The following is a 25103-nucleotide window of genomic DNA, read 5'->3' as shown; positions in this document are numbered from 1 at the left end:
GTAGAATGGAATCAGTAGAAAAGACTTTCCTGCACTTCTGCCCCATCTCACAGCTCCGGAGACTCTCATTTGCTTCCTGACCTGTGTGTTATACCAGTAGAGCTCTCTGAAACCGCCTGAGATTTAGAATGCATATTTCTTTTAGGTGTGATATGTTACTCTTGCTTCATTTTGTATTACTGTATTGTGAATTTATCAAGGAAATGGTAGCTTTTTTAGTTAAGTCCAGAAGATGTCACTGCTGTACAAAAGTAAGTTGAGGAATTACAAACGTGGAAGCTTTTTCATTAAGTATCTTTTTTTGGACAGAATGGCAAAGAAATACAATATGAAACTAGTCTACAAAAAAACATTTCTGGAATTCTACGAAGAAAAGATTAAGAACAATGAAAATAAAATGCTGTTAAAACGAATGCAGGCCTTGGAGGTGAGTATTTAGAGAAAATGTAAAAATTCCAGTCATGGTGAACTTGTTCGGCTGTTGAGATCCTTGCAAGGCCATCTGATCATGAAGTAGTTATGTGTATTACGCTCTTCAGCACTTAGGACAGAGCTTGATACAGAAACTGCATGGTGAATGCTCAGTAAATGCTTGACGAAAGAACGAATACTGCTGTTACCAAATTCTGTTTTCTAGATAGTACTGCTTTAAAATAGGATTTCTCAACCTCAGGACCGTTGACATTTTGTTCTGGATAATTCCTTGCTGTGGGATGCTCTGCATTGTAGGATATTCAGTAGCATTCCTGGCTTCTACCCACTAGATGCCTTCCAGTAACACTCTTGTCACCAGTTATGGTCACCAGAAGACTCTCCCCAGACATGGCCAAATATCCCCTCGTGGGCAGAATTGCCGCAAGTTGAGAACCAGTTCTTTACAACAGTGCCTTTTGGTTACGACAGTAATTTAGAACCTTCCTGGCCAGTGTCCAGACAAGCTCATACCATTCATAATTTTATTGTATGGTAATTCTTTAGCAGGCTTCCAGTCTTTTATGCTATGTTGTTGCTGAGACCTCTCCTGACCTAATGCAGCAATGAAGGTATCTGTATAAGCTTCAAGCACATAGCCATTGATTGTTTTTCCTTTTTCTCCTTATCAGACAATGTCTGGTTGGACAGACCTAAAATATTCAGTGAGCATTTTTATTGATCAGTAGAATCGTATTCATCAGGTGGACATTAAACTTCTGTAGAGAGTTGATTCAGTTTAAGTACTTTAAGCGTGCTCTGACTTATTTGTCCTTATAATTACCTCCATGAAGTAGGCAGAATGGTAACTTTTCCTTTATTTTTTTCCTATTCTTTTTTTTCTTTTTTTTTTTTTTTTTTAATGATAGGATCTCACACTGTTGCCCAGGCTGGAGTGCAGTGATGCAGTCACAGCTCACTGAGGCCTTCACCCTCTGGAAGGTGATCCTCCCACCTCAGCCTCCTGAGTAACTGACGTCACCACACCTGGCTCAGTTTTAAACTTTTTGTACTGATGAGGTTTTGCCGTGTTGCCCAGGCTGGTCTCAAACTCCTGGCCTCATCAAGCGATCTCCCCACCTTGGCCTCCCAAAGTGCTGGGATTACAGGTGTGAACCACTGCATCTGGCCACTTTTCACTTTTTTTTAGTAGGCAGCCTGAGGCTCAGAGGATCAATGACTTGCTCAAGGCCATACTAACCTTTCGATGTTCTTCAGTTTTTAGATGATACTCAAACAAAAGTCTCCTGTTGAAGTTGCACCTGCACCCAGCCACTCCCACAATGTTGAGTGGGAAGACTTTCTATAAATTCTAAATTGTCTTTGAAGAGACATAATCAGTAAAATGTTATATTCATCATTAGTTGTATTTCCTATACTTTAGGTCTAAGAATGTTTTTATTGGCTTTATATTAGGAAGGGAGGCTTGTTTTGTCTTAAGAGGAGAAAACTAGCAAAACCATGTGTGAATAAGTCCCCCTGTCCCACATACACAGCATACCTTTATTTTATTTTATTTTTTTGTTTGAGACGGAGTCTCGCTCTATCACCGGGGCTGGAGTGCAGTGGCCGGATCTCAGTTCACTGCAAGCTCCGCCTCCCGGGTTCCCGCCATTCTCCTGCCTCAGCCTCTGGAGTAGCTGGGACTACAGGCGCCCGCCACCTCGCCCGGGTAGATTTTTGTATTTTTTAGGAGAGACAGGGTTTCACCGTGTTAGCCAGGATGGTCTCGATCTCCTGACCTCATGATCCGCCCGTCTCGGCCTCCCAAAGTGCTGGGATTCCAGGCTTGAGCCACCGCGCCCGGCCACACAGCATACCTTTAGCATATCACCTTTATTTGATGGTGCTTTGCATGACAGTGGTCGATTATTTAGCTTTTCTCTTAGCATATGGGTGATGAATTCACTTGTGTAATTTATGTCAAAATGTACTTAGGTATAGTAGGGTATGGGATAACAAGAATTTTATGGCATGTTATTTCAGTGAATAATGCAGTCCATGATGGGAACTGGACTGAAGTATTGAAGAAGCATTCCAAGTGCAGTGAGTATATATAAGGGCATTTTGGGAAGGAAGAAGACTGGTAGAGGACAGGCAGAGAAACCTGAATGCACAGGGGATGTTTGAGGAACTAGTACTAATGGCTTTCACAGTTCTTCAGCAGTCTTCCTTCTCTCCCAGTACTGCACTTGGGGATATGACCTGTTACCATGGCTGTCTGGGGACAGAAGCAGTAATAGTATGTAGTTTGAAATATCCTTTGGTTTTCCTACTTCTTGACCAAGTCACTCTGGTGGGTGTGTAAAGGACTGGGGGCAGGAAAGGACATGACCAGATAAGAGTTAGGATGCTACTTGGGTGGCATAATGGGGGACGGTTTGGAAGGACTTTGAGATCAGACCAGAGGTGGAAAGAGCAGTCAGATGCCACTGCTTTTGACCGGGTCAGAGGTTTAAATGGATCTGTTTCTTGATATTTGCCACAAAAAGTCTTTTCCTGAAGCATCCAGCTTTCATCTGGGTTCAGCACTAGAACCACTACAACTTTTCTGCTTTCCTGGAGCATTGGAACAGAGAGAAGAAAGAAGGAAAAGATGTAGGCCATGCAACTATAGGTCCTGACACCTGTTTTCTTTTTTTTCCGCCAGCAAACATATTCTAGGGACACTTGTGGAAAAGGAACTCCTTTAGAGGAGACACTAAGATACGTATGTTTTAATAAGGATATATATGTTTTAATAAGTTTTGGGCCCAGCATGGTGGCTCACGCCTGTAACCCCAGCACTTTGGGAGGCTGAGGCCGGCAGATCACCCGAGGTCAGGAGTTGTAGAGCAGCCTGGCCGACATGGTAAAACTCCATCTCTGTTAAAAATACAAAATTAGCCAGATGTGGTGGTGCATGCCTGTAATCCCAACTACTCGGGAGGCTGAGGCAGGAGAATCGCTTGAACCCGGGAGGTGGAGGTTGCAGTAACCGAAGATCATGTCGCCGCACTCCAGCCTGGGTGACAAAATTGAAACTCCGTCTCAAAAAATAAATTTTAAAAAATAACGATGTTTTGCAGCTTTATAATCGTGTATTGGTTGGTCTTTCAAACTGATCGGTAGAGAAGAGAAACTGGGTGTCCAGTGATAAGCAGATAATCACATGGAGGATAAGTTAAAGAACAAGTGTACAACAGAATAGTTTGGCAGGCATTCAGAAATGAAGTTCTGAAGCTTTGTGATATGGTAAAACTACAACATGTAGAATTAAAGTTCCAAAAACCTGATTGATAGTCTGTGTTCTTTCTTACAGCCCTGTGCTGGGATGTGATACAAAGTAAAGTGGCTTATGCTAATGATACAGCAGTCCTAAATAGCCGAATACTTTTAAAACAGCAAATAAATAGGTTAATTTCTAATGCCTGAACTTGCCGCAGGATGTTTATTAAAAAAAGAGACAAAGAAGATTGCACAGCAGATACTCATAGATCCTTTCTTAAAAGTTTATTAGGCAGTTATAAGTTTACAGTGCTTCCTTTCTAGCTGGTTTGTTGCAGTAAGACAAAGAATTATAAATGAATTATTAAAAAATATAAACTTTGTAGAGTAGATGGTTCTATTAAATGTTCATGTAATTTATTGTGTTTTGATTTACATGTATCTGGTTTGTTTTTTGGGAGGGGAGTGGGGGAGACAGAGTCTCGCTCTGTCATCCAAGCTGGAGTGCACTGGCACCATCTTGGCACACTGCAACCTCTCCCCCTCAGCCTCCCCCAACCCCGGCCTAAGTGATACTCAGAAGGCAACCTCAGCCTCCTGAGTAGCAGGGACTACAGGCACGTGCCACCACGTCTGGCTACTTTTTGTATTTTACGTAGAGACAGAATGTTGACATGTTGGCCCAGGCTAGTCTCAAACCCCTGAGCTCAAGTGATCTGCCTGCCTCGGCCTCCCAAAGTGCTGGGGTTACAGCATGAGCTACCGAGCGAGGCCTGATTTACATCTATTAAAAGGCAAAATTCAGATACTATAAAGGGATATCACTTAAAATGGATTAAAAATAGCACTTGAAGTAATTTGGATAAACATTTGGCCAGCATACCCTTAAAACACAGGATGTTTTCTGACCCTTTTCCTTAGTCTTATGTAAATATGGGAAATGTTTGTAATTTGGAGGCTAGATTATTAAACAGGGTTCTCTGTTGACTTGACTTTTTTATTGCTCTTTATGCTTTTCATGGCTATTAAATCGCCATCATTTTAATATTTAGCTCTTTTTATGACATCTTTAAGCTCTGTATTTATATATACAAAGCTTTTGGCTAACAATAGAGAAGGTGCAAGTGTTTGCTGCTAAATGGTTCTTGGTGGTGATTAAATTATGTAGCTTCTTCCAGCTGTGAATATCCTAAGATTGTGATAAAAGTTGACCATAAGACTGGATGTGGTGGTTCACACCTGTGATCTCAGCACTTTGGGAGACTGAGGTAGGAGAATTCTTTGAGACCAGGAATTTAAGAGCAGCCTGGGCAACATACTGAGACCTTGTCCCTACAAAAAAATTTTTTTTAATTAGCCAGCATGGTGGCTTGTGCGTGTAGTCCCAGCTACCCAGGAGGCTGAGGTAGAGGATCACTTGAGCTTGGGAGGCCAAGATTGCCGTGAGTGGAGATCCTGCCACTGCAATACAGCCTAGGGGACAGAGCAAGACTCTGTCTCAAAAAAAAAAAAAAAAAAAAAATTGCTGGTTTACATCTGATCTTTGATAAACCTGATAAAAACAAGCAATGGGGAAAGGATTCCCTATTTAATAAATGGTACTGGGAAAACTGGCTAGCCATATGTAGAAAGCTGAAACTGGATCCCTTGTTTACACCTTATACAAAAATTAACTCAAGATGGATTAAAGATGGACATGTAAGACCTAAAACCATATCAACCCTAGAAAAAATCCTAGGCAATACCATTCAGGACATAGGCATGGGCAAAGACTTCATGACTGAAACAGCAAAAGCAGGCGGGGCACAGCGGCTCACGCCTGTCATCCCAGCACTTGGGGAGGCCGAGGCGAGCAGATCATGAGGTCAAAACACCAAAAGCAGGCGGGGCGCAGCGGCTCACGCCTGTCATCCCAGCACTTGGGGAGGCCGAGGCGAGCAGATCATGAGGTCAAGAGATTGAGACCATCCTGGCGAACATGGTGAAACTCCGTCTCTACTAAAAAATAAAAAAGAAACATTAGCCAGGCGTGATCGTAGGCGCCTGCAGTCCCAGCTACTCGGGAGTCTAAGGTGGGAGAATGGCGTGAACCCGGGAGGTGGAGCTTGCAGTGAGCTGAGTTCACGCCACTGCACTCCAGCCTGGGCAACAGAGCGAGACTTCGTCTCAAAAAAAAAACCACCAAAAACAATGACAACAAAAGCCAAAATAGACAAATGGGATCTAATTAAACTAAATTAGATGTGCTTCTGCACAGCAAAAGAAACTATCGTCAAAGTGAACAGGCATCCTACAGAATGGGAGCAGAATGGGAGAAAATTTTTGCCATCACCCCATCTGACAAAGGGCTGATATCCAGACTCTACAAAGAACTTAAACAAATTTACAAGAAAAAAAAATCAAAAAGTGGACAAAGGATATGAACAGACACTTCTCAAAAGAAGACATTTATGCAACCAACAGACACATGAAAAAATGCTCATCATCACTCGTCATCACAGAAATGCAAATCAAAACCGCAATGAGATACCATTTCACGCCAGTTAGAATGGCGATTGTTAAAAATTCAGGAAGCAACAGGTGCTGGAGAGGATGTGGAGAAATAGGAATGCTTTTTCACTGTTGGTGGGAGTGTAAACTAGTTCATCCATTGTGGAAAACAGTGTGGCAGTTCCTCAAGGATCTAGAACTAGAAATACCATTTGACCCAGTGATCCCGTTACTGGGTATATACCCAAAAGATTATAAATCATGCTATAAAGACACATGCACACGTATGTTTATTGTGGCACTGATTCACAATAGCAAAGACTTGGAATCAACCTAAATGTCCATCAGTGATAGACTGGATTAAGAAAATGTGGCACATACACACCGTGGAATACTACGCAGCCATATAAAAGGATGAGTTCATGTCCTTTGCAGGGACGTGGATGAACCTGGAAACCATCATTCTCAGCAAACTAACACAAGGACAGAAAACCACACACCACATGTTCTCACTTATAGGTGGGAGTCAAACAATGAGATCACATGGACACAGGGCAGGGAACATCACACACTGGGGCCTGTCATGGGGTGGGGGCCTAGGGGAGGGATAGCATTAGGAGAAATACCTAATGTAAATGATGAATTGATGGGTGCAGCAAACCAACATGGCACATCTATACCTATGTAACAAACCTGCACATTTCGCACATGTAACCTAGAACTTAAAGTATAATTTTTTTTAAAAAATTGGTTTAAGAGAGGATTCTTTATTTTTTTTCGTATTTCAAAAGTATGTATAGTTTGTATTCCAGAAGTAGTACTTAGGGATTATTCTAATTACGTTATTTCAGTGATTTAGCGTGTTTAATTCTGAATTGTAAATTTCAATGTGTTATTGTAACTAGGACTTTCATTTGTTTCCCCAGCCATATCCTGCAAATGAGAGTTCTAAACTTGTCTCTGAAAGGGTGGATGACTATGAACATGCAGCCAAGTACATGAAGAACAGTCAAGTAAAGTTACCTTTGGTGAGTTACAATTTTTGAAAGTATTTTATAGAGAATGAGAAAAAGAACATACCTTATATATGGAGACATAGGAAATTATTTCACTTACTTACAATACTTGGGCTCATTGACTTACAAATCAGTTGTTTCCCCTAAGTGATGTTAACTTGTTATAACCACAGAATATGGGATAAAATTCAATTCAGTGGACTGAGATGGAGTGCTATATCTAAGGCAGTGAAGATAGTGAAAAAATTACAGGCTTGGTGTGCAAGTTCCCTGCTAATGTAGGCACCAATGAATCACAGCATTTCATACATAGAATTCAGGGGTCCAGGAATTTAAATGGGAAAAATTACATCTTAACTTACACTAATTTCTGTGTAAACGTTTTTAAAAATAATTACTATAATAGTACCACAGTGATATTAGCTGCTACTATAGCTTTGTCATCAGTAGAAATTGCAGATATTTTCATAGCACATTTTTGCTAATATCTTAGAATATTGTTTTCATTTATCATGTCTGGAAAAATGACATCACTAGAACTGCCACTAGATCTTGTTATTATAGTTAATGGTGTGTGCAAAGCAACACATATCTTTAATATTTTGATAGCTACATAAATGTAATGTATTTCCTTTGTGTAATATATACTTTATTTTGTTATTCCTTTGAAAAAAACACGAAAATTGTATTTTTTCCACCGGTGCTGTTTGATGTTTCAAGATAGGCCTTTTTTGTTTTTTCATTTTCCAAATTAAGAATACTAGATAGATGCATTTTCCAGTTACACACACACACACACACACACACACACACACACACACACACTGTTCCCTCTTCACACACATTCAGTCTTTGGTTGAGAATTTGCAAGTTAGAGAATTTGGCAGGAGGATAAAAGTGTGAGAAGATGGCTTTCAAAGTTAATCTCACTGATTTCTTTTATATGCTCAAATCACAATGTAAGAGTGAGTTGAATGTGTGTTTGCAATGAAGTTAGGGTCTTTTGGACATCTGTGCTGGTTATTTAGAAATAAGCATATGTTTACTTCCATATTGAATCTAAAGTTTTCTTTTTCTCTTTTGTAATTTTAGGGAACCTTAAGTAAATCAGAATGGGAAGCTACAAGTGAGTATATCATCAGCATAGATTAACTGATAATGTCAAAGTTCCTGTTTCAAAGTGATCAGGAAAACCTGCGAAAAGGCTGGGCGCTGTGGCTCACACCAGAAATCAGTATTTTGGGATGCCGAGACAGACAGATTCCTCGAGCCCAGGAGTTGAGACCAGTCTGGGCAACATGGCGAATGCTTGTCTCTACCAAAAATACAAAAAAATTAGCCAGGCGTGGTGACATGTGCCTGTAGTCCAGCTACTCAGGAGGCTGAGGTGGGAGGATTGCTTGATCCTCAAGGCTGCAGTGAGCTGTGATCACACCACTGCACTGCAGTCTGGGCGACACAGTGAGACTGTCTCAAAATAAAATCTGAAAACTTTGAGTTTTTCTGACACATTTTAGGTTGTGTTTGTGTTTACATGTATCTCTATATATGTCTAATCTTCCTTTCTTGCACAACTGTGTAGTGCCAAGAGAAGATACACTGTACATAGAGTCTTCCTCAGTGTAAACTTTTGTGAGCATGTGTAAACATTTTCATTGCCTATTTGTTACTAAGTAGCCATCTCTATTTGAAGTGCTTACCTCAGATTTCTAGTGGAATTTTTGGCTTATAGAATACTTGCATGCCTTTTATTTTTTTTTTATTTGGCCACTCTAATGTGACCATGAAGGCATGATAATACTAGACCATTCAGTGAAACATCCGTGAGCAGGATGTGTTAGAGATGCGCACGATAGGGGGCAAACGTGGTGCAAAGATGTTCTGAAGTGAAGTTCCTGTGTTCAGAAGAGAAGCCAGGAGCACAGCAAATCTGTGAAGGCCTGTGGTTCTTCAGCAGTGGGTGTGAGGAAGTCAGGTCGCAGAGCCTCACTGTTACCGTAGGAATCCCCTTACATGGTTGTTGATGATGTTGAGGCACAAGTGGTCATTAAGGACAATCCATTTGATAAACATTATTGATTTACATGAAGTTCTGTGAAAGGTAAAGTAAAATAAATATGTTAAATCTCTACCTTCTAGAAATCTACAGTGTAATGGAAGGAGCAGACACAAATAAATATACTACTAGGCAAACTTTTAAGTGCTAATGTTACTGTAGTGCGGAACAAAGGTGAAGGAGAGCTTAATGAAAACTAATGACATCTGGGAGGTAGTAATATTACTGAGTGTTGAACACGTGCAGGTGCGTGTAACTTTAATCCTTATAATAACATGTTGTAACTCATTTAATCCTCACAATGACTTTATGAGTATTATATCTCCTTTCACAGATGAGAAAACTAAACTGCTAAGATCACAGAGCTAACCTGTGATTAGCTTACCTAAGTGGTCTGTCATCTTAACCGTGGTTTCATGGAAGCCTGGCAAAAGGAAAATTTAGTAAGACTTCCTGAGTTGGATAGAGAAGAAAAGCAAAGGAGTCAAACAAGACCAGTATTTTGAGGCTGTTTGTCTCTGAACATTGGTACTATTACTAGAAATGGGACTGGAGGGTGTTATACACATGTGATCGTATTTGATACACTAGTGAGCGTGTGCATAAACTATGGATTTTATTACTTTTTCCCTTCAGTGAAGACTGGTTACCTGTCTTAGACATCCTGCTAGTCCGAAAGTAGGGTGTAAATTTTGATCACGAGTCATCATGATGGTGGTACTGGCTGTGGCTTAGAACTGTATTTTTATATTGCCTATTTGTCTGAACTTCAGTCATCGTGTACAAATGAAAAATTAGATGGCCCCAGACAATTGGAAGAGATGGGCTGGACATGTGAAGAGAGCAATGGCCAAATTGCACCTAGAGTGTAGCACCCCAGGATTGTTTGGCTCTTTGGTGAATTGCACTGTTCTAAGCTAGAGGGCTTCGTAGGTTGAGCGTATCTTGCATGCCATCACGAGTCTAAAAGGCCCAAGCTGTATTTTAGACTTGCGATCATCAGAGCTGCTGCTCCTTTAGAAGATGGCTTTAAATGAGAAAGGAGAGAATTGCTATTGATTTGTTTCTGGAAGTGGAAGTGGTTCACGATTTGATTTTTTAAATCCCAATTGAAATGCCTGCATAGAAGGCATTTTATACAATAAGTGGGACTTTTTAGGAGTTTCAAGTTAGAAGGAAAGTTACTATGTATTGAAAATCAGACTCTAGCATGTTAGTGGTTTCAGATGACCCTAAATGAGGACTGAACAGGACTGAGGGGTTGTTTGCAATTGGTATGGGCCTGTGGGAGGTGGGATTTGGCAAGGCTGGACTGCACAAAGGCCACACAGAGTGGGGGACAGCATGAGTGATAGTAGCCAGCTGTGAGTGCTGACGTGCTGTGCACACTGATGTGCTACAAGTGCTGGGGACTGCGTTTCTCCTTGCTTTCTGGCAGGAGCAGCAGACTTGATGAACACCCTGCCTGTTTTCTGTCCTATCACTGTGCTGCTAGCCACATTTCATTTCAACTAAAAGAAATTGGAAACCAGTAAATAAGGGGCAGATAGTAGCATGACCAAAGTAGTATTTTGGAAAAACTGCCATGGTATTTCTGTACAAGTTGGATTGGAAGAGCAAGAAGCTGGAGTCTTGGGAGGCCATCAGGCAGTTAGCTGTGTTCATCTACCCTCCCTTCAGAAGTAATCTCAAGGAGTGAGGCCTCCAGCTTAGATGGACTTGATCTTGACTCACGGTTGAGTATCCTAGCACATGCCCTGAACATCCTTGTGATGTTTTCGGGATTTGTCACCTTTTCAGGTATTTTCTTGCCCTAAAATCTATCGGTATTTTATTAGAAGATATACAGGCATACCTTGGGGATACTGCAAGTTTAGTTCTAGACCACTGCAGTAAAGCAAGTCACTCAGATTTTTTGATCTCCCAGTGCCTATAAAAGTTATGGTTACACTGTACTGTAGTCTGTTAAGTGTGCAGTAGTGTTTGAAAACAGTATACATACCTTAATTTAAAAATGCTTCATTGGTAAAAAATGCTAAAGATCATCTGAACCTTCAGTGAATCCAAATCTTTTCTGCTGGTGAAGGGAGGGTCTTTCCTCGATGACAGAAATACTCTCAATGGATGGTGGTTGCTGAAGATTGGTGTGGCTGTGGCGGTTAAGACAATGAAGTTTGCCTCATTGATTGACTGTTCTTTCACAAAAGATTTCTCGGTAGTATGCAATGCTGTTTCATAGCATTTCACCCACTGTAGAACTTCTTTCTAAATTGGAGTCACTCCTCTGAAACCTCTACTGGTGCTTTATCAACTAAGATTTTGTAATATTAATATTCTAAATCCTCTGTTGTCATTTCAACAATGTTCCCAGTGTGTGTACCAGAAGCAGATTCTATCTCAAGCTCATCCATAAGAAGCAACTCCTCATTTGTTCAAGTTTGATCATAAGATTGGAGCAATTCAGTCACATCTGCAGGCTCCACTTATAATTCTAGTTCTCTTGCTGTTGCCATCCCGTCTACAGCTACTTCCTCCACTGATGTGTTGAACCTCTTGAAGTCATGCATGAGGGTTGGAATACAGTTCTCCTAAACTCCTGTTCATGTTGTTATTTTGACCTCATCCCATGAAGCATGAACATTCTTAATGATATCTAGAATGGTGAATCCTTTCCATCAGGTTTTAAATTTACTTCATCCAGACCCATCAGAGGAATCGCTATATATGGCAGCTATAGCCTTACAAAATGTATTTCTTAAATAAGAAGACTTAAAAATGAAAATCACCCCTTGATTATGGGCTGCAGAATGGATGTTGTATCAGCAGGCATGAAAATAACATTAATCTTGTACATCTTCATCAGACCTCCTGGGTGACCAGGTACATTGCCAATGAGCAGTAATATTTTTAAAAGAGTTTTCTTTTTCTGAGCAGTAGGTCTCGACAGTGGGCTTAAAATACTCAGTAAACCGGGATGTGAACAGATATGCTGTCATCCAGGCTTTGTTCCATTTATAGAGCATGAGCAGAACAGATTTTACATAATTCTTAAGGGCCTCAGGATTTTTGGAAGGATAAATAAGCATTGGCTTCACCTTAAAGTTACCAGCAGCATTAGCCCCTGACAGGAGAGTCACCCTGTCTTTTGAAGCTTTGAAACCAGGTGTTGACCTCTCTAGCTATGAAAGTCCTAGATGGCATCTTCTAATAGAAGGCTGTCTCGTCTCCATTGAAGGTCTTGTTTAGTTAATGTAGCCAGCTTCATCAGTGATCTTAGCTAGATCTTCTGCATAACTTGCTGCAGCTTCTACATCAGCACTTGCTGCATCATCTTGTACTTTTACATTATGAAGGTGGCTGCTTTCATTAAACCTCCTGAACCAACTTCTAGTTTCAGACTTTTCTTGTGCAGTTTCCTCACCTCTCTCATCTTTCATAGAATTGAAGAGAGTTAGGGTCTCTGAATTAGGCTTTGGATAAAGGGAATGTTGTGACTAGTATGTTGTGACTTCTTTGCAGACCACTCAGACTTTTTCTGCAAATTAGCAGTAAGGCTGTTTGCTTTGTTATTCCAGTGTGTTTATTGGAGTAGACTTTTAAGAACTTTTCCTTTGCATTCATAACGGCTGATTTCAAGCCTAGCTTTTTGCCTATTTTAGCTTTTGACATGCCTTCTTCACTAAGCTTAATCATTTCTAGCTTGTGATTTAAAGTGAGAGATGTGCAAGTCTTCCTTTCACTTGAACATGTAGAGACCATTGTAGGATTATTAACTGGCCTTATTTCAATACTGTTGTATCTCCAGAAACAGAGAGGCCGAGGAGAGAGAGGGAGAGAGATGGGGGAACAGCTAATTAGTGGAGCAGTCAGAGCACACATGACATTTATGAGTTCTCCATCTTATAAAGGCACTTCTATAAAGTTTGTGGCACACCAAAACAGTTATAATAATAACAGCAAAGATCACTGATTATAGATCGTCATGACAGATAATAATGGAAAAGCTTGAAATAAGGCAAGAATTACCATAATGTGATATAAAAACCTGAAGCAAGCATGTGCTGTTGGAAAAATGGTGCCAGTAGACTTGCTTGACGTGGTATTGCCACAGACCTACAATTTGTAAAAAAAAAAAAAAAAAAAAAAACACAGTCTGTGAAGCTAAATCAGGTTGGGTATGGCTTCAATAGGTTTCAACTTGATTCAGAACAAGGAATCCTGAATTCGTTTAGCTGTCTTTTGAGTCAAAGCAGGAAACCTTATTTCAGGGAGAGAGCTCTTGGGGCCAATACATGCAGAAATAGGAACAGTGTCTGTAAGTATTAATTGTCATGGAGCTTTTGGCTCACTTTCTTCACAAGGCCCTACAACACAGTAATTGGGTGAATTGTTAACATGTATGTTACTTTAATTCTAGTTTTATAAAATAGCTTTAATATTTTAATTCTAGTTTTCTTTGTTATACTTTTAATTTAAATTTTAATTTGTTATACTTTTAGTTTAGTTATACTTTCATTTTCTTACCTTAAACTGATTTTAGAGCTGTTGAACTGGTTTTCCCATGGGCTGCTATATCACTGAGTATTATAGTAAGTAGATAATTGTTTTAAAGTAAACAAATACCATCCCATATCTGCCTAAAAATGATTCAAATAATAGAGGAACTCTTAGAATTTATGGGGATTTTCCTCTTCAGAAGCTGCTTGAGAGCCTAAGAATTTTCACCAAATTATGAACAAGACAGATTGTTTTATTTATTGTAATCATATGAGAAACTAAACTCTTATTTATTTCCTTTTTAGGTATTTACTTGGTGTTTGCCTTTGAGAAACAGCAGTGAGCACACAGGCAGTAGTCCCAGAGGGGCTATGTTCTGTCCTGCACAAATTTGAACAACTCATCTCGATATATTTGACGTTTCTCTGTTTGTTGATTTTAATTCTAAATGTGCAGGATACTGCCAGAAACTGCAGTGTAGAAATTCAGCATTTGCTGTCTGTGACAGATGAACTTTTGCATGTGTATATAAGAATGAATTGGGACCTCTGTCTTTAAAAAATCTATTTTTAGGTAATGTTCTAAGAATTCCATTTGCCTCTATGATCTTAGCTCATAAAAATATGACTTGTTAAAGCAACTAAACTCTTTCCACAGTGCTCAGATTTGTCCTGTGTGTGTTTACAGTATTCAATTTATTGCAGTTGTAGAATTGGTCAGAGAGCATTTTCATAGTATGTTCATTTCTATGGTTTTGTTATATAGCATTTTTCAAGATTTAATGGTCTGTACAGTTGAATGTAAGTGTTCAATATGTATTGTTAAAGTTATAAGTTTAAGACTCAATTTCAGATGTTCATGAAAGTTGCTTAGCTGAAATTTTAGCAATTTATTGCATTTTGAAATAATCATTAACATGCCGCAATTCAGGAGCTGGTTAGAACACTTTAAGTGGCAGCATAGAATTTTGGAATTTTGGGGCTTTCTTTTGAGAATTTACTACCACAGCAATTAATGTTTCCAGTTACCAAGATTGTGATTAGACACATTTACCTTTCTTCATTGAACAAATGGTGCCATAGTTATTTTTCTCAAAATTTAATGAAAATCCCTCCCATGTAAACATGTTGCACATTTTTTCCAAATTTATACATGGAACTGCATTAGGAATATTCTCACCAACTGATGCTGTGTACCCACTTCAGCCCAGAAATAAGCAATACCTGTTCTTCTGTTACAGCCTCAGCACTTTGTACCATACGAGCCATTGTTAAAATTGTCACTTGTATAATTGACTGCTTTTCCAAAACTGGTACCTATGTGAACTGTTGTTCTTACTTTACACCACCATTTGGAAAACTTGCCAGTTTTTAGATGTAGATGTAGTGAATGAAGCAGAGCAATTGAGTATTCTTTTTTAAATTATTAAGCCATGGTTTTACAAAAACATCACTTTCTGTAGTAATTCACAATGCTTGTTTTAAAAACATAGTGTCTTCATTAGTTTACATCTATTAACCGTTCATGGTGTTAGAGTTGCAAGCTTTTTATCAAGAAAATATGGGTTTCCTCATTTCAGTTCCTTCTGCAACCTGTGAATCTCCAACGTGTTACCAGTTTACAAAAATAAGTCTTTTTGCCTTAAGTCGTTTGGGAAGTAAGTAATACTGCATCTGACTCTGGTGGCTGTCATTAGCTAGGAAAAGTTTGCAAATAGTGTTGGTGAGGTGGGGAAAGGAAGTCTTCCTGTCACATATACAGGTTCGTTTTCATTCTAGGGCAGTGCCGGGAAGTATATTGATAGCTTAGTAGGTACAGGAAAAGCATCATCATTATTTCCTCGGTTCGCATTTACTGTTCTTAATTAACAGGTGATAATAATACATGTACTTTTAGCCTCTTTCAGCCTCTTCCACGCCATGGGTAATTTGGGGGAGAGAAGAATCCTCCAAAGGATGGAATAACCAGTGGTAATACAAGGCAGGGAGAACAGAAAGGTAGAGTTCCTAAGAACTCTTCCGCGAACAGAAAGGAGCAGAGAGCGAGATTAGATATGAGAAGACGCACTGGGGACTGAACCCACTGTTGCTGGTGTGGGGGAGGCTCACTGGAGCCACGTCTGCAGGCACTGTGTTCAGGCAGCACCTTCCTCCTTGAGCTTTGCCTGCTGGAGCCACGTCTGCAGGCACTGCGTTCAGGCAGCCGCCTTCCTCCTTGAGCTTTGCCTGCTGGAGCCACGTCTGCAGGCACTGCGTTCAGGCAGCACCTTCCTCCTTGAGCTTTGCCTGTCTCTTGCCGTATCGGTTCTTCCTCCACCACCCTGCAACCCCTCCCCGCCCCCAGCCCGTGTCTCCTTGCTACAATTAAGTTTCTGGACATTGACTTAAGAACTGTTAGGAAAAAGACTAGAAATGGCATCCCCTGCCTATCCTCTCCAACCACCAAGGTGGAAGGGACCTAGTAGGACTCCCTCGACCCACCTTGCAGTCTAAATGTTCAGTTTTCTACTCAGGACTTACGGTGACTATTGTGAGGGGGGCATGGCTTTTCACCATCAGGCCAGGAAGAGCACCTGTTGCTGCAAGCTCAGTCAAGTGGGGCACTCCCAGACCTGCCATGCAGTGTATCCTCTGAGAATGGAATTATAAATGAAGACCCAACCAGCTATTGGTGGGAATGACGGCACTGGGGATTGCGCTGATTGATCTGGGAACATGGCTGGATTGTGATGGAACGAAGACTGCTGATGTTCAATGCTTTGGGTCTAGAATATACTTGAGAAAAAGCACTGGTGGCTTGTGGTCAGGGAGGGGAGCTGGCAGTTTTTAACCACTTCTGAGGAAGCCATGTTCTAACCTGCGGAAAGTATTGCAATTCTGTGAGAGGGCCTCTGCAGAGCCACTGCAACATCCGGCTTGGCCCTCCTGTGCCTTCAGTACTCAACCAGGCTCTCTGGGTCCAGGGTGACTCTCCAAAGAAACTGGCCTTCAGCCGGAGAAAACATTGGGTGGAGACTCTCACTTATGTTAACGCATTCTTGTGATGACTGAAAGGTAGATTGCCGGCACAGTGAGTTTCCCAGCCTGCTCCCCACCCACACTTGGAAATCGAGGGAGCATGATCGCTGTCTGACTTCACATGTTAATAGAGAATCAGCAGAGTTGAGAGAGTATATTGGTCAGCGTCATAGAAAAGCAGACAAAGGTTGCTCAGCCATGAGATGGCCAGGTATCCAGTTTTGTTAACTCTCTTGGGAATTTCTTCTTAATCTGTTTTTTAGCTTAGCACCATTATGTCATTTTGATTTGTATTCAAGTACTCTTCAAGTATCTTTGTGATGAAGGTTTGGTTACTTGTATAGATCTGCCTGCAAGGTGAAAATGCCAGTGTGAATATTCTAGCTCCCGAACATTGTTTTTTGTTGAAAAACTGGCTTTCTGTTGTCTACCTCAGGCCTTGTGCATTTGGGTTATCTCAAGCCAGTCACCACAGAGGGTCTCTAGGGTCTGCAAAATAGAGGCCAAATCCAGGGACCAGGCCGCAGTAATGGAAGTTGTACCAAAATGCCTGTGGTACTTGATGGCCTGTTGGTCACATAGGAAGTGTGTGTGATGTTAGAACCTCCCTCGTTGCTGCTACATCAAACACTACACACTTGACAAGTGTCTTCATTCCCCGCCCTCTGGCAGAACAACATTCCTAATTCTTTGAAGGCAACTGGTGCAAAGGCTACTACACTTGCGCAATGATATTTAGCAGATATGGACGGGACTGGATCCCGGGGCACTGTCAGCACTTCTCTCCCTCTTGTGCTTCCCAGTGTGTCCTCTGCTCCCATGTAGGCCTAAAGCCACCCCACTCCTTAGTGCCTGCGCCTCACCACCATATTGAGGAAGCTGAGGACACCCAAGGGTGCTCTCCACAGTTTGGCTGTGGAGACTTGAGCAAGCCCTAAAATCCCTGCTCCCTGGACTTCTCCTGGGTTGTGCTTTTCTGGGGACAGCATACCTTGGACAAAGCTGAGCTGACAGCTAATGTTTATTAGTCTCTTGCCTAAGTCAGTCACTTTGCTAAATTCTTCACCTCTGGTAACTCGTTTTGATTGTTACAACATCTCAGCACCATTATTCCCATTTTAATGATGAGGAAACTGAGTCATAGAGGATACAGACTTGCCCAGAGGAGAGCCAGGATTTTCACACCCCCCTCCCCAAGTCGGGCCTGCCCTCCAAGTGCTTGTTATATACCTCCACAGGTGTCAGCCCAGATGACTCCACCCATCCACCACCTGCAGCTTGAGGTGTTAACTGTTAGAGAGAGCTCCATGCTTTTGGTTCAAAATGCTGGTACCTACTTAGATGTTCCCTGGGAGGAGTGTTTCTTTCTGAGTAAGGGGCTTTTTTGAAAGAGGGGGTTAGAGAGCAAGACAGCCCTCAAGTGCACTGGCAGGAAGCAAAGATAAGACTTGAATTTCAGTTTGATAGACCTCCTCCTTTAGCAGCCCAACCTGTAGCAAATCTAGTTTAGCCTGCATGACAGGGAGAGGGGTTCTCTTCCCACCCTCACCATTTGCAAGTGGCAGGAGCTGAGGATGCCAGTACAAGAGTGTAGCTAAAGTGAGGGGCTGAGAGGAGGCCTTTCTTTCAGGTTTGAGTTGAGTATCCAGACAGAGGCAAATCATTTTAACTTTTTATTAAAGTGTAACTATAGAAACACACCAATGATTTTTCACAAATGGAACACGTGCATACAATCAGCACCCCAGAAGCCCCCCATCAGATTCCCTTCTAGTTAACTACCTCTCCAAGGGAAACCACTATCCTGAGTTCTAAGAGCATAGATTAGTTCTGTCTGGTTTGGGATGATATATAAATGAAATCATGTATTCTTTGTATCTGGTTTCTTTTCACCCATATTATGTTTGTGAGATTTTTGTTGCATGTATTTGTACATAATTTTTCATTCTCATGGTTGTATAATATTCCATTGTGTGAATAAACCACATACTATTTATCTGACGGCTGTTTGGTTCATTTACCATTTGGAAACTAGTACTGATCCAGATATTCTAGTACATGAATTTTGGTGCACCCAGGTACATAACTTCTGCTTAGGAATGAGCTACAATTTGAATGTTTAACCTTCCAAATCTTAAGTTGACATTTGATCCCCAGTATTGCAGATGGGGCCTAGTGGGAGGTGTTTGGGTCATGGGGGTGGGTCCCTGATGAATAGATTAATGCCTTACGGTGGTGGGAGTGTGAGTTCTTGCTCAGTTCCCAGGGACAGAATGTTTTCCGATTAACAACAATGACACCTGGTTGTTTAAAAGAGCTTGGCACCTCCCCCATCTTTTGCTTTATCTCGCCATGTGATCTCTACACACCAACTCTCCTTTGCCTTCCACCATGAGTGGAAGCAGCCTGAGGCCCTCATCAGAAGCAAATGTTGCAGGATCTCATCTCACCGGACCTTTGTCTTCTATGCCTCTGTGTCCGCGGCTCAGTTACTCTCTACTGCTCCTTTGCCTTTGCTCTGTCACCCCGTTACCTGCAAGTGTAGGGAAGATACCAGTACACTCGAGAACCAGGAAGTGGGAATACCAGAGCATTAAAGATCAGTACAATAGAGGCCGGGCGCGGTGGCTCAAGCCTGGAATCCCAGCACTTTGGGAGGCCGAGACGGGCGGATCACGAGGTCAGGAGATCGAGACCATCCTGGCTAACCCGGTGAAACCCCGTCTCTACTAAAAAATACAAAAAAAAACTAGCCGGGCGTGGTGGCGGCGCCTGTAGTCCCAGCTACTGGGGAGGTTGAGGCAGGAGAATGGCGCAAACCCGGGAGGCGGAGCTTGCAGTAAGCCAAGATTCGGCCACTGCACTCCAGCCTGGGCAACAGAGTGAGACTCCGTCTCAAAAAAAAAAAAAAAAAAAAAAATCAGTACAATAATGTTTGGAGAAATCTAAAAGAGTTGGGGAGGGAGCCAAGCTGGCTGACTAGATGCGGACAGGAAGAGCATCTCTCACCAAGAGACCAGACCATCAAGAAAACTGACACTCTGAGCAGATCTTTGGAAGGAAGGTGTTGAGAGTGGACAGTGGGAAAATACAGATGCTGGGCTCAAGGGGAAGGAAGCTGGGAACCCTTCCCAGGACAAGTGAGCACTAGGATTTGTTCCTGGTCCTCAGAGGCTCCTGGGGAAGGGGTGAGTTAAATAGACGAGTGACCCACTCTTACCATGGACCTCTGGAATCCTAGCTGCAGGAAACCCCACAACCCTATGGACATTTAAGCTGACAGGGAGAGTTGTTTGGAGTGGTGGCAGGGAAAGGACTCCAGCCTTTGCAGAACCCAGAGGGTTTGGCACTGGAATGGCTACAGTGGAGTACAACCAAGGACACCCATTCCCTAGGACTCACCACACTCCTCTGGGTGACTTTGGCTTTGTCAACTGTCAGACCTGGAAAGAGCAGGGTGGTCTTGCCCTTGGGACAAGGCCAGTCTACCTGAGTGCCCCTGCTCCCCTAATCTGGCCTTTCTGGGGGTCCCTGCCTGGCCACGGCCATTTGCAGCGCAGCCACAGATGCCCAACTAGGGTGCTCTCCAGTGGCAGCCAAAATAGCTTATTTACAGGCAGACCATACCTAACTGCCACAGAGCTCCAGCAGACTGGCCCCTACCGGTGAACACCCACCCACCCACAGCCTCTTCCCACTACAATCTCCCATGCACCACTTTGCTAGCACCCACAGGCAGTCTCACCATTCTGCTCCCACCAGTACCCTTACCTCTGCTGACACACGCACACCCCACTGCACTGCCGCTTACACCACAGTTAAACCCTCAATGGCATCAAAGAAGATAAAAGCAGGCTGGGCACGGTGGCTCACACCTATAATCCCGGCACTTTGGGAGGCCAAGGTGGGCAGATCATGAGATCAGGAGTTCAAGACCAGCCTGACCAACATGGTGAAACCCCATCTCTACTAAAAATACAAAATTAGCTGGTCATGGTGGTGCATGCCTGTAATCCCAGCTACTCAGGAGGCTGAGGCAGGAGAATCTCTTGAACCCGGGAGGTGGAGGTTGTAGTGAGCTGAGATCACGTCACTGCCCTCCAGCAGTTAAGAGCCACCACATAAACACACTTAAGTACATAGCCCATTGACACTATAAATCTGCTACACAAGTCTGCATAACAACCAGCTGCCAGCATGATGACAGGATCGAATTTGCACATATCAATATTAACCTTGAACATAAATGGGCTAAACACCCCACTTAAAAGGCGCAGAGTGGCAAGTTGGATAAAGAAGCAAGACACAGGCCGGGCGCGGTGGCTCAAGCCTGTAATCCCAGCACTTTGGGAGGCCGAGACGGGCGGATCACGAGGTCAGGAGATCGAGACCATCCTGGCTAACACGGTGAAACCCCGTCTCTACTAAAAAATACAAAAAACTAGCCGGGCGAGGTGGCGGGCGTCTGTAGTCCCAGCTACTCGGGAGGCTGAGGCAGGAGAATGGCGTGAACCCGGGAGGCAGAGCTTGCAGAGAGCCGAGATCGCGCCACTGCACTCCAGCCTGGGCGACACAGCGAGACTCCGTCTCAAAAAGAAAAAAATTTTAATTCAATGTGTATTGGAAAAAAAAAAAAAAAAAAAAACAACCATAGCCTGCACTATCTTTTCAGCCTTTGCTTGAAAATATTGGGCTACAAAGGGGCTAGCTCAGGGAAGCTCCTTTCTCTAAGTTCTTTAACAGGATGAAGGAAAAGGAAAGCTGTTGTTAGAAGCTGCAGCCGCTGGCGATCTGTGCTGAAAAGGACCAGCGCAGGTGCTGTCCCAGCCGTGCTGTCCTAGCCGTGCTGAGCGGTGCCCTTAGGCAGCTCCTCTCTGCCGTGGTCTTGTATTGCAGCCACGCCAGGAGATTCCAGATGCCGGAGCAGAGGTCTGGGCTTCTTCATGACCATGCCTCAGGATATCTCTAACTTTGTGGGTGAGTGGACACCTGAAAGCACTGGCCGGGGTTGGCGTCCTCTGTTTTGTGCTGCGGGTGCCGACCTGCAGGGGTGTGGGTCTGCTCTTCCCATGGCTTCCCACGGCCCTGCTCTGATTCCAGGTGGAGCCTCTTTGTGGGGAACTTGCTCATTCGCAGCACATCTTGCGCTGTCTCGACACTGAAATCACGTTCGTTTTGAAGGACATAGGGGCATCAACAGCCTGGGGAAAGGACTGTACTACTTAGGATGAATCCCGCAGCAGCACAAGGAACCGGACTCAGACAAGCCTAAGAAGAAGAATTAATTCTCCCCTAAGCCGCGAGTGGGCCAGAAGGAGAATGCCCCTCCGAGCTGGTTGGTTCAGAAGTGAGTCACATTCCCAGGTTACTTCCAGTCCTCTGCTCTGCTACGTGCCACGATGGCCCATCTTCATGCTGGAAGAGGACGGCTTTGTAGTCCCTGGAGTTCTGTGCGCACTTGGTGACTCCCAAAGGAAGAAGAGGACTGTCATCTTATAGCGTTGAGGAGGAACCATCCCCAGAAACCCCTCAGCAGGCTCCCTTTGTATTGATCAGAATCAGCAAAACCTTGTGGGTGGGCTGGTGGGGGTCGGGGGTGCGTTGGCTTTCTGGGAGGTGGGCGGTGGTGCGGGAAATGGGTCCCTGAACACAACCTAGAAGCTGGAAGGAAAATGCGGGGAACCCACAACCCCCCCATAAGAGCAGACTGAGACGCTGCTGTGGAAGATTCCTGTCCTGAAGCGAATAGGGTCAGTGCACTTGATTTCCATCTCGTTCTCACAGCCTTTTATGGACATCACTGAAAAGGCTGGGCAAGACGAAACCTGGGAAGAAGGAAGATCGCCGTGGCTGCCCTTAGCGTGGAATGCGTTTTCACACCCGTACAAACAGCTTTCAAGTATTCAGCCTGTGGAGGGGGAGCAGGCACGGTTAGATCTGAGCAGATCTGTTTTGGCGGCATGTGCACTTACCTTGTTCTGCCGACCCTGAATGCAAGAACACCTGCTCCGATGTGTGCATCGTTTGTCGCAGGCATTGTCCTTTAATATCTGAGACGTGTGGCAAAGCATCATCTCATATCAGGATGTGCCCTTAGGTCTTTGTGAATGGCTATACTTGGTTCAGCCGAGAGGTTTATTTGGAAAGTGTCAACATGAGCTTTGTTTTTGGCAATTTGTTGGCTGGCCTTTCAAAATTCTCACATTCCTGTGCAAAGGTAGACACTGCAGTATCTGATCCATCTGTGAAATTTAAGCCTAAGAACAATCACGAGCTGCTGAAAATTGCAACATCAGTAATCCCCAAAGTTCCAAATATACCAGTGTTATCTGAAGCTGTGATGAGTAATAATTTTGTTATGGCTAATGAGATCCACGAGTTGACAGAGGTGCGGCAGGCTTTTGTTCTGTTCTCTCTATTTTGATTAAGATAGAGTAAAAGATTTTCAGCATATGAATTCTACAGCTGCCCTCCTGAATTACCAGAGCCTAATGTTGTCAGGTTTCTTCTGAATACTGGACGTTGGTACGACAGACTTCCATGGGGCAGCTGAGGTAGTGCCATCTGTGATCAGGAGAGGGCAGCAAAGAGCCACATGAGTCTCAATTCTGTGGGCTAGGTCTGCCCAGGAATCAATTAAGGCAACCTAAGAACCCAGGGGAAATATCCCTGCTTGAGTTGATACCAGCTAACACTGAGGAAGGTAAGAGTTGAAGCAGAGGCAAATGCGTGTTTATTGCAACAAAGCTGGAGTTACATGGTGCTACATTCTAGAGGGACTGACTGAGTCAGCAGGGGCTCGAATTTCTGGAGGAGAACCCAGTAAGCAAAGCAAAAGCTTGAGTAGGATAGGAGTCAGGCCCATTGGGGTGGGGCAAAGAGTTCTGCAAAGTTATCCACACTGACACACTGCTGAGAGATGCAGTTTTTTTATTTTAAAAATAATGTTTATACTTTATCATTACAAATATAAAATATATTTATTGTAGAATATTGGAAACTAGAGAAAAGTATGCAGAAGAAAATAAAATTCATCAATGATTGTATCAACAAGAGGTAACAATTTTGGTTATCTGTGGTCTGTTTGCTTTGATTCTAAAAGTCCTATTTATTGCTTTCCATCAATCATCTATCTACCTAAACAAAATTGGGATCATACATTTAGCCATAGACATACATATATATATATGTATATATATGTAAAAATTTTAAAAACCATCTGTGCAATTTTCCATCAGATGGATATACCACTAAGCATTCTGTATGCCTTGTCCAATCTTACAGGGACTGGGGGCACCTTGGAACTTTGCGCTGACTGATGTCAAACTTCATTATGCTCCAGGTCAGGCATCATAAAATTAATAAATTCAAAGTGTGGGAAAACAGGGGAAAACAATCTTTGAGCCCAATGCCCTAATCCATTTTCATTTTTATTTCCCACAGGCCTTTGTCCAAATGCATAAATTTATTCTAACATGATTACAATCGTAATGTACATTTGCATCTTATTATATTGTAAACATTTTAAACCTGACTAGTGATTTTCTTTTTTTTTATTGTTTTTCTGAGACGGAGTCTTGCTGTGTCGCCCAGGCTGGAGTGCAATGGTGCAATCTCGGCTCACTGCAATCTCCGCCTCCCGGGTTCAAGTGATTCTTGTGCCTCACCCTGCCAAGTAGCTGGGATTACAGGTGCGCACCACCATGCCAGGCTAATTTTTGTATTTTCAGTAGAGACGAGGTTTCACCATGTTGCCCACGCTGGTCTTGAACTCCTGACCTCAGGTAATCCACCCGCCTCGGCCTCCCAAAATGCTGGGATTACAGGTGTGAGCCACTGTGTCTGGCGTTGAGTTTCATAATTTTTGTTGACTGGGTAATAGTCCTCTCAGTAGACATAATTATTTAATTTATCATTATCCTATAGTTACTTTTTTTTGAAATTATGAATAATTCTGCAATGAATATCTTCATCATGATAGCTTTATCCTTCATTTGAACTATTTCTTTAAAGTCTCACCGGGGGTAATAGGGTCTGCTTAAACTCTAGCAGTAATGTAAATATCAATTGCTTGTCTTAGTTTCTGGGAGTGGATTTACATTCGGTCTGTTATTGAGTACGTTTAAAAAAAAAAAAACCTTTTTTTTTTTCTTTTCAGAGACAGGGTCTATCTGTGTCACTCAGGCTGGAGTGCAGTGGTGTGACCATAGCTCACAGCTGCCTCAAACTCCTGGGCTCATGCAATCCTCCCACCTCAGCCTCCTGAATAGCTGGGGCTACAGGTGCATGCCACCTCACCAGGCTAATTATTTTATTCTTTTTTTTTTTTTTTTTTTTTTTTTTTTTTTT

The 25103-nt window shown here is 42.7% G+C and overlaps 1 protein-coding gene and 1 long non-coding RNA gene across 2 annotated transcripts in view; one reads left to right on the top strand and one right to left on the bottom strand.

Annotated features, from left to right (window-relative positions):
* The window catches only part of RNMT (RNA guanine-7 methyltransferase), a 38060-nt gene extending 19305 nt beyond the window's left edge, over positions 1–18755 (top strand). Inside the window, 4 exon segments of the mRNA XM_017877493.1 lie at positions 293–427; positions 7095–7196; positions 8277–8310; positions 14043–18755. Of these exon segments, the coding sequence (XP_017732982.1) occupies positions 293–427; positions 7095–7196; positions 8277–8310; positions 14043–14080 (309 nt within the window). The 3' untranslated portion in view covers positions 14081–18755.
* Positions 18756–19208: 453 nt separating this feature from the next.
* LOC108533084 (uncharacterized) overlaps positions 19209–25103 on the bottom strand; it is a 15159-nt gene continuing 9264 nt past the window's right edge. The window contains exon 4 of the long non-coding RNA XR_001886641.1: positions 19209–19287. This is a non-coding gene — a long non-coding RNA (uncharacterized LOC108533084). The remainder of the gene's footprint in view (positions 19288–25103) is intronic.

The sequence above is a fragment of the Rhinopithecus bieti genome, unplaced genomic scaffold (assembly GCF_001698545.2).
Source record: "Rhinopithecus bieti isolate Rb0 unplaced genomic scaffold, ASM169854v2 scaffold_11273, whole genome shotgun sequence".
Classification (NCBI taxonomy): domain Eukaryota; kingdom Metazoa; phylum Chordata; class Mammalia; order Primates; family Cercopithecidae; genus Rhinopithecus; species Rhinopithecus bieti.
This window is presented reverse-complemented; position numbering and strand designations above follow the sequence as displayed.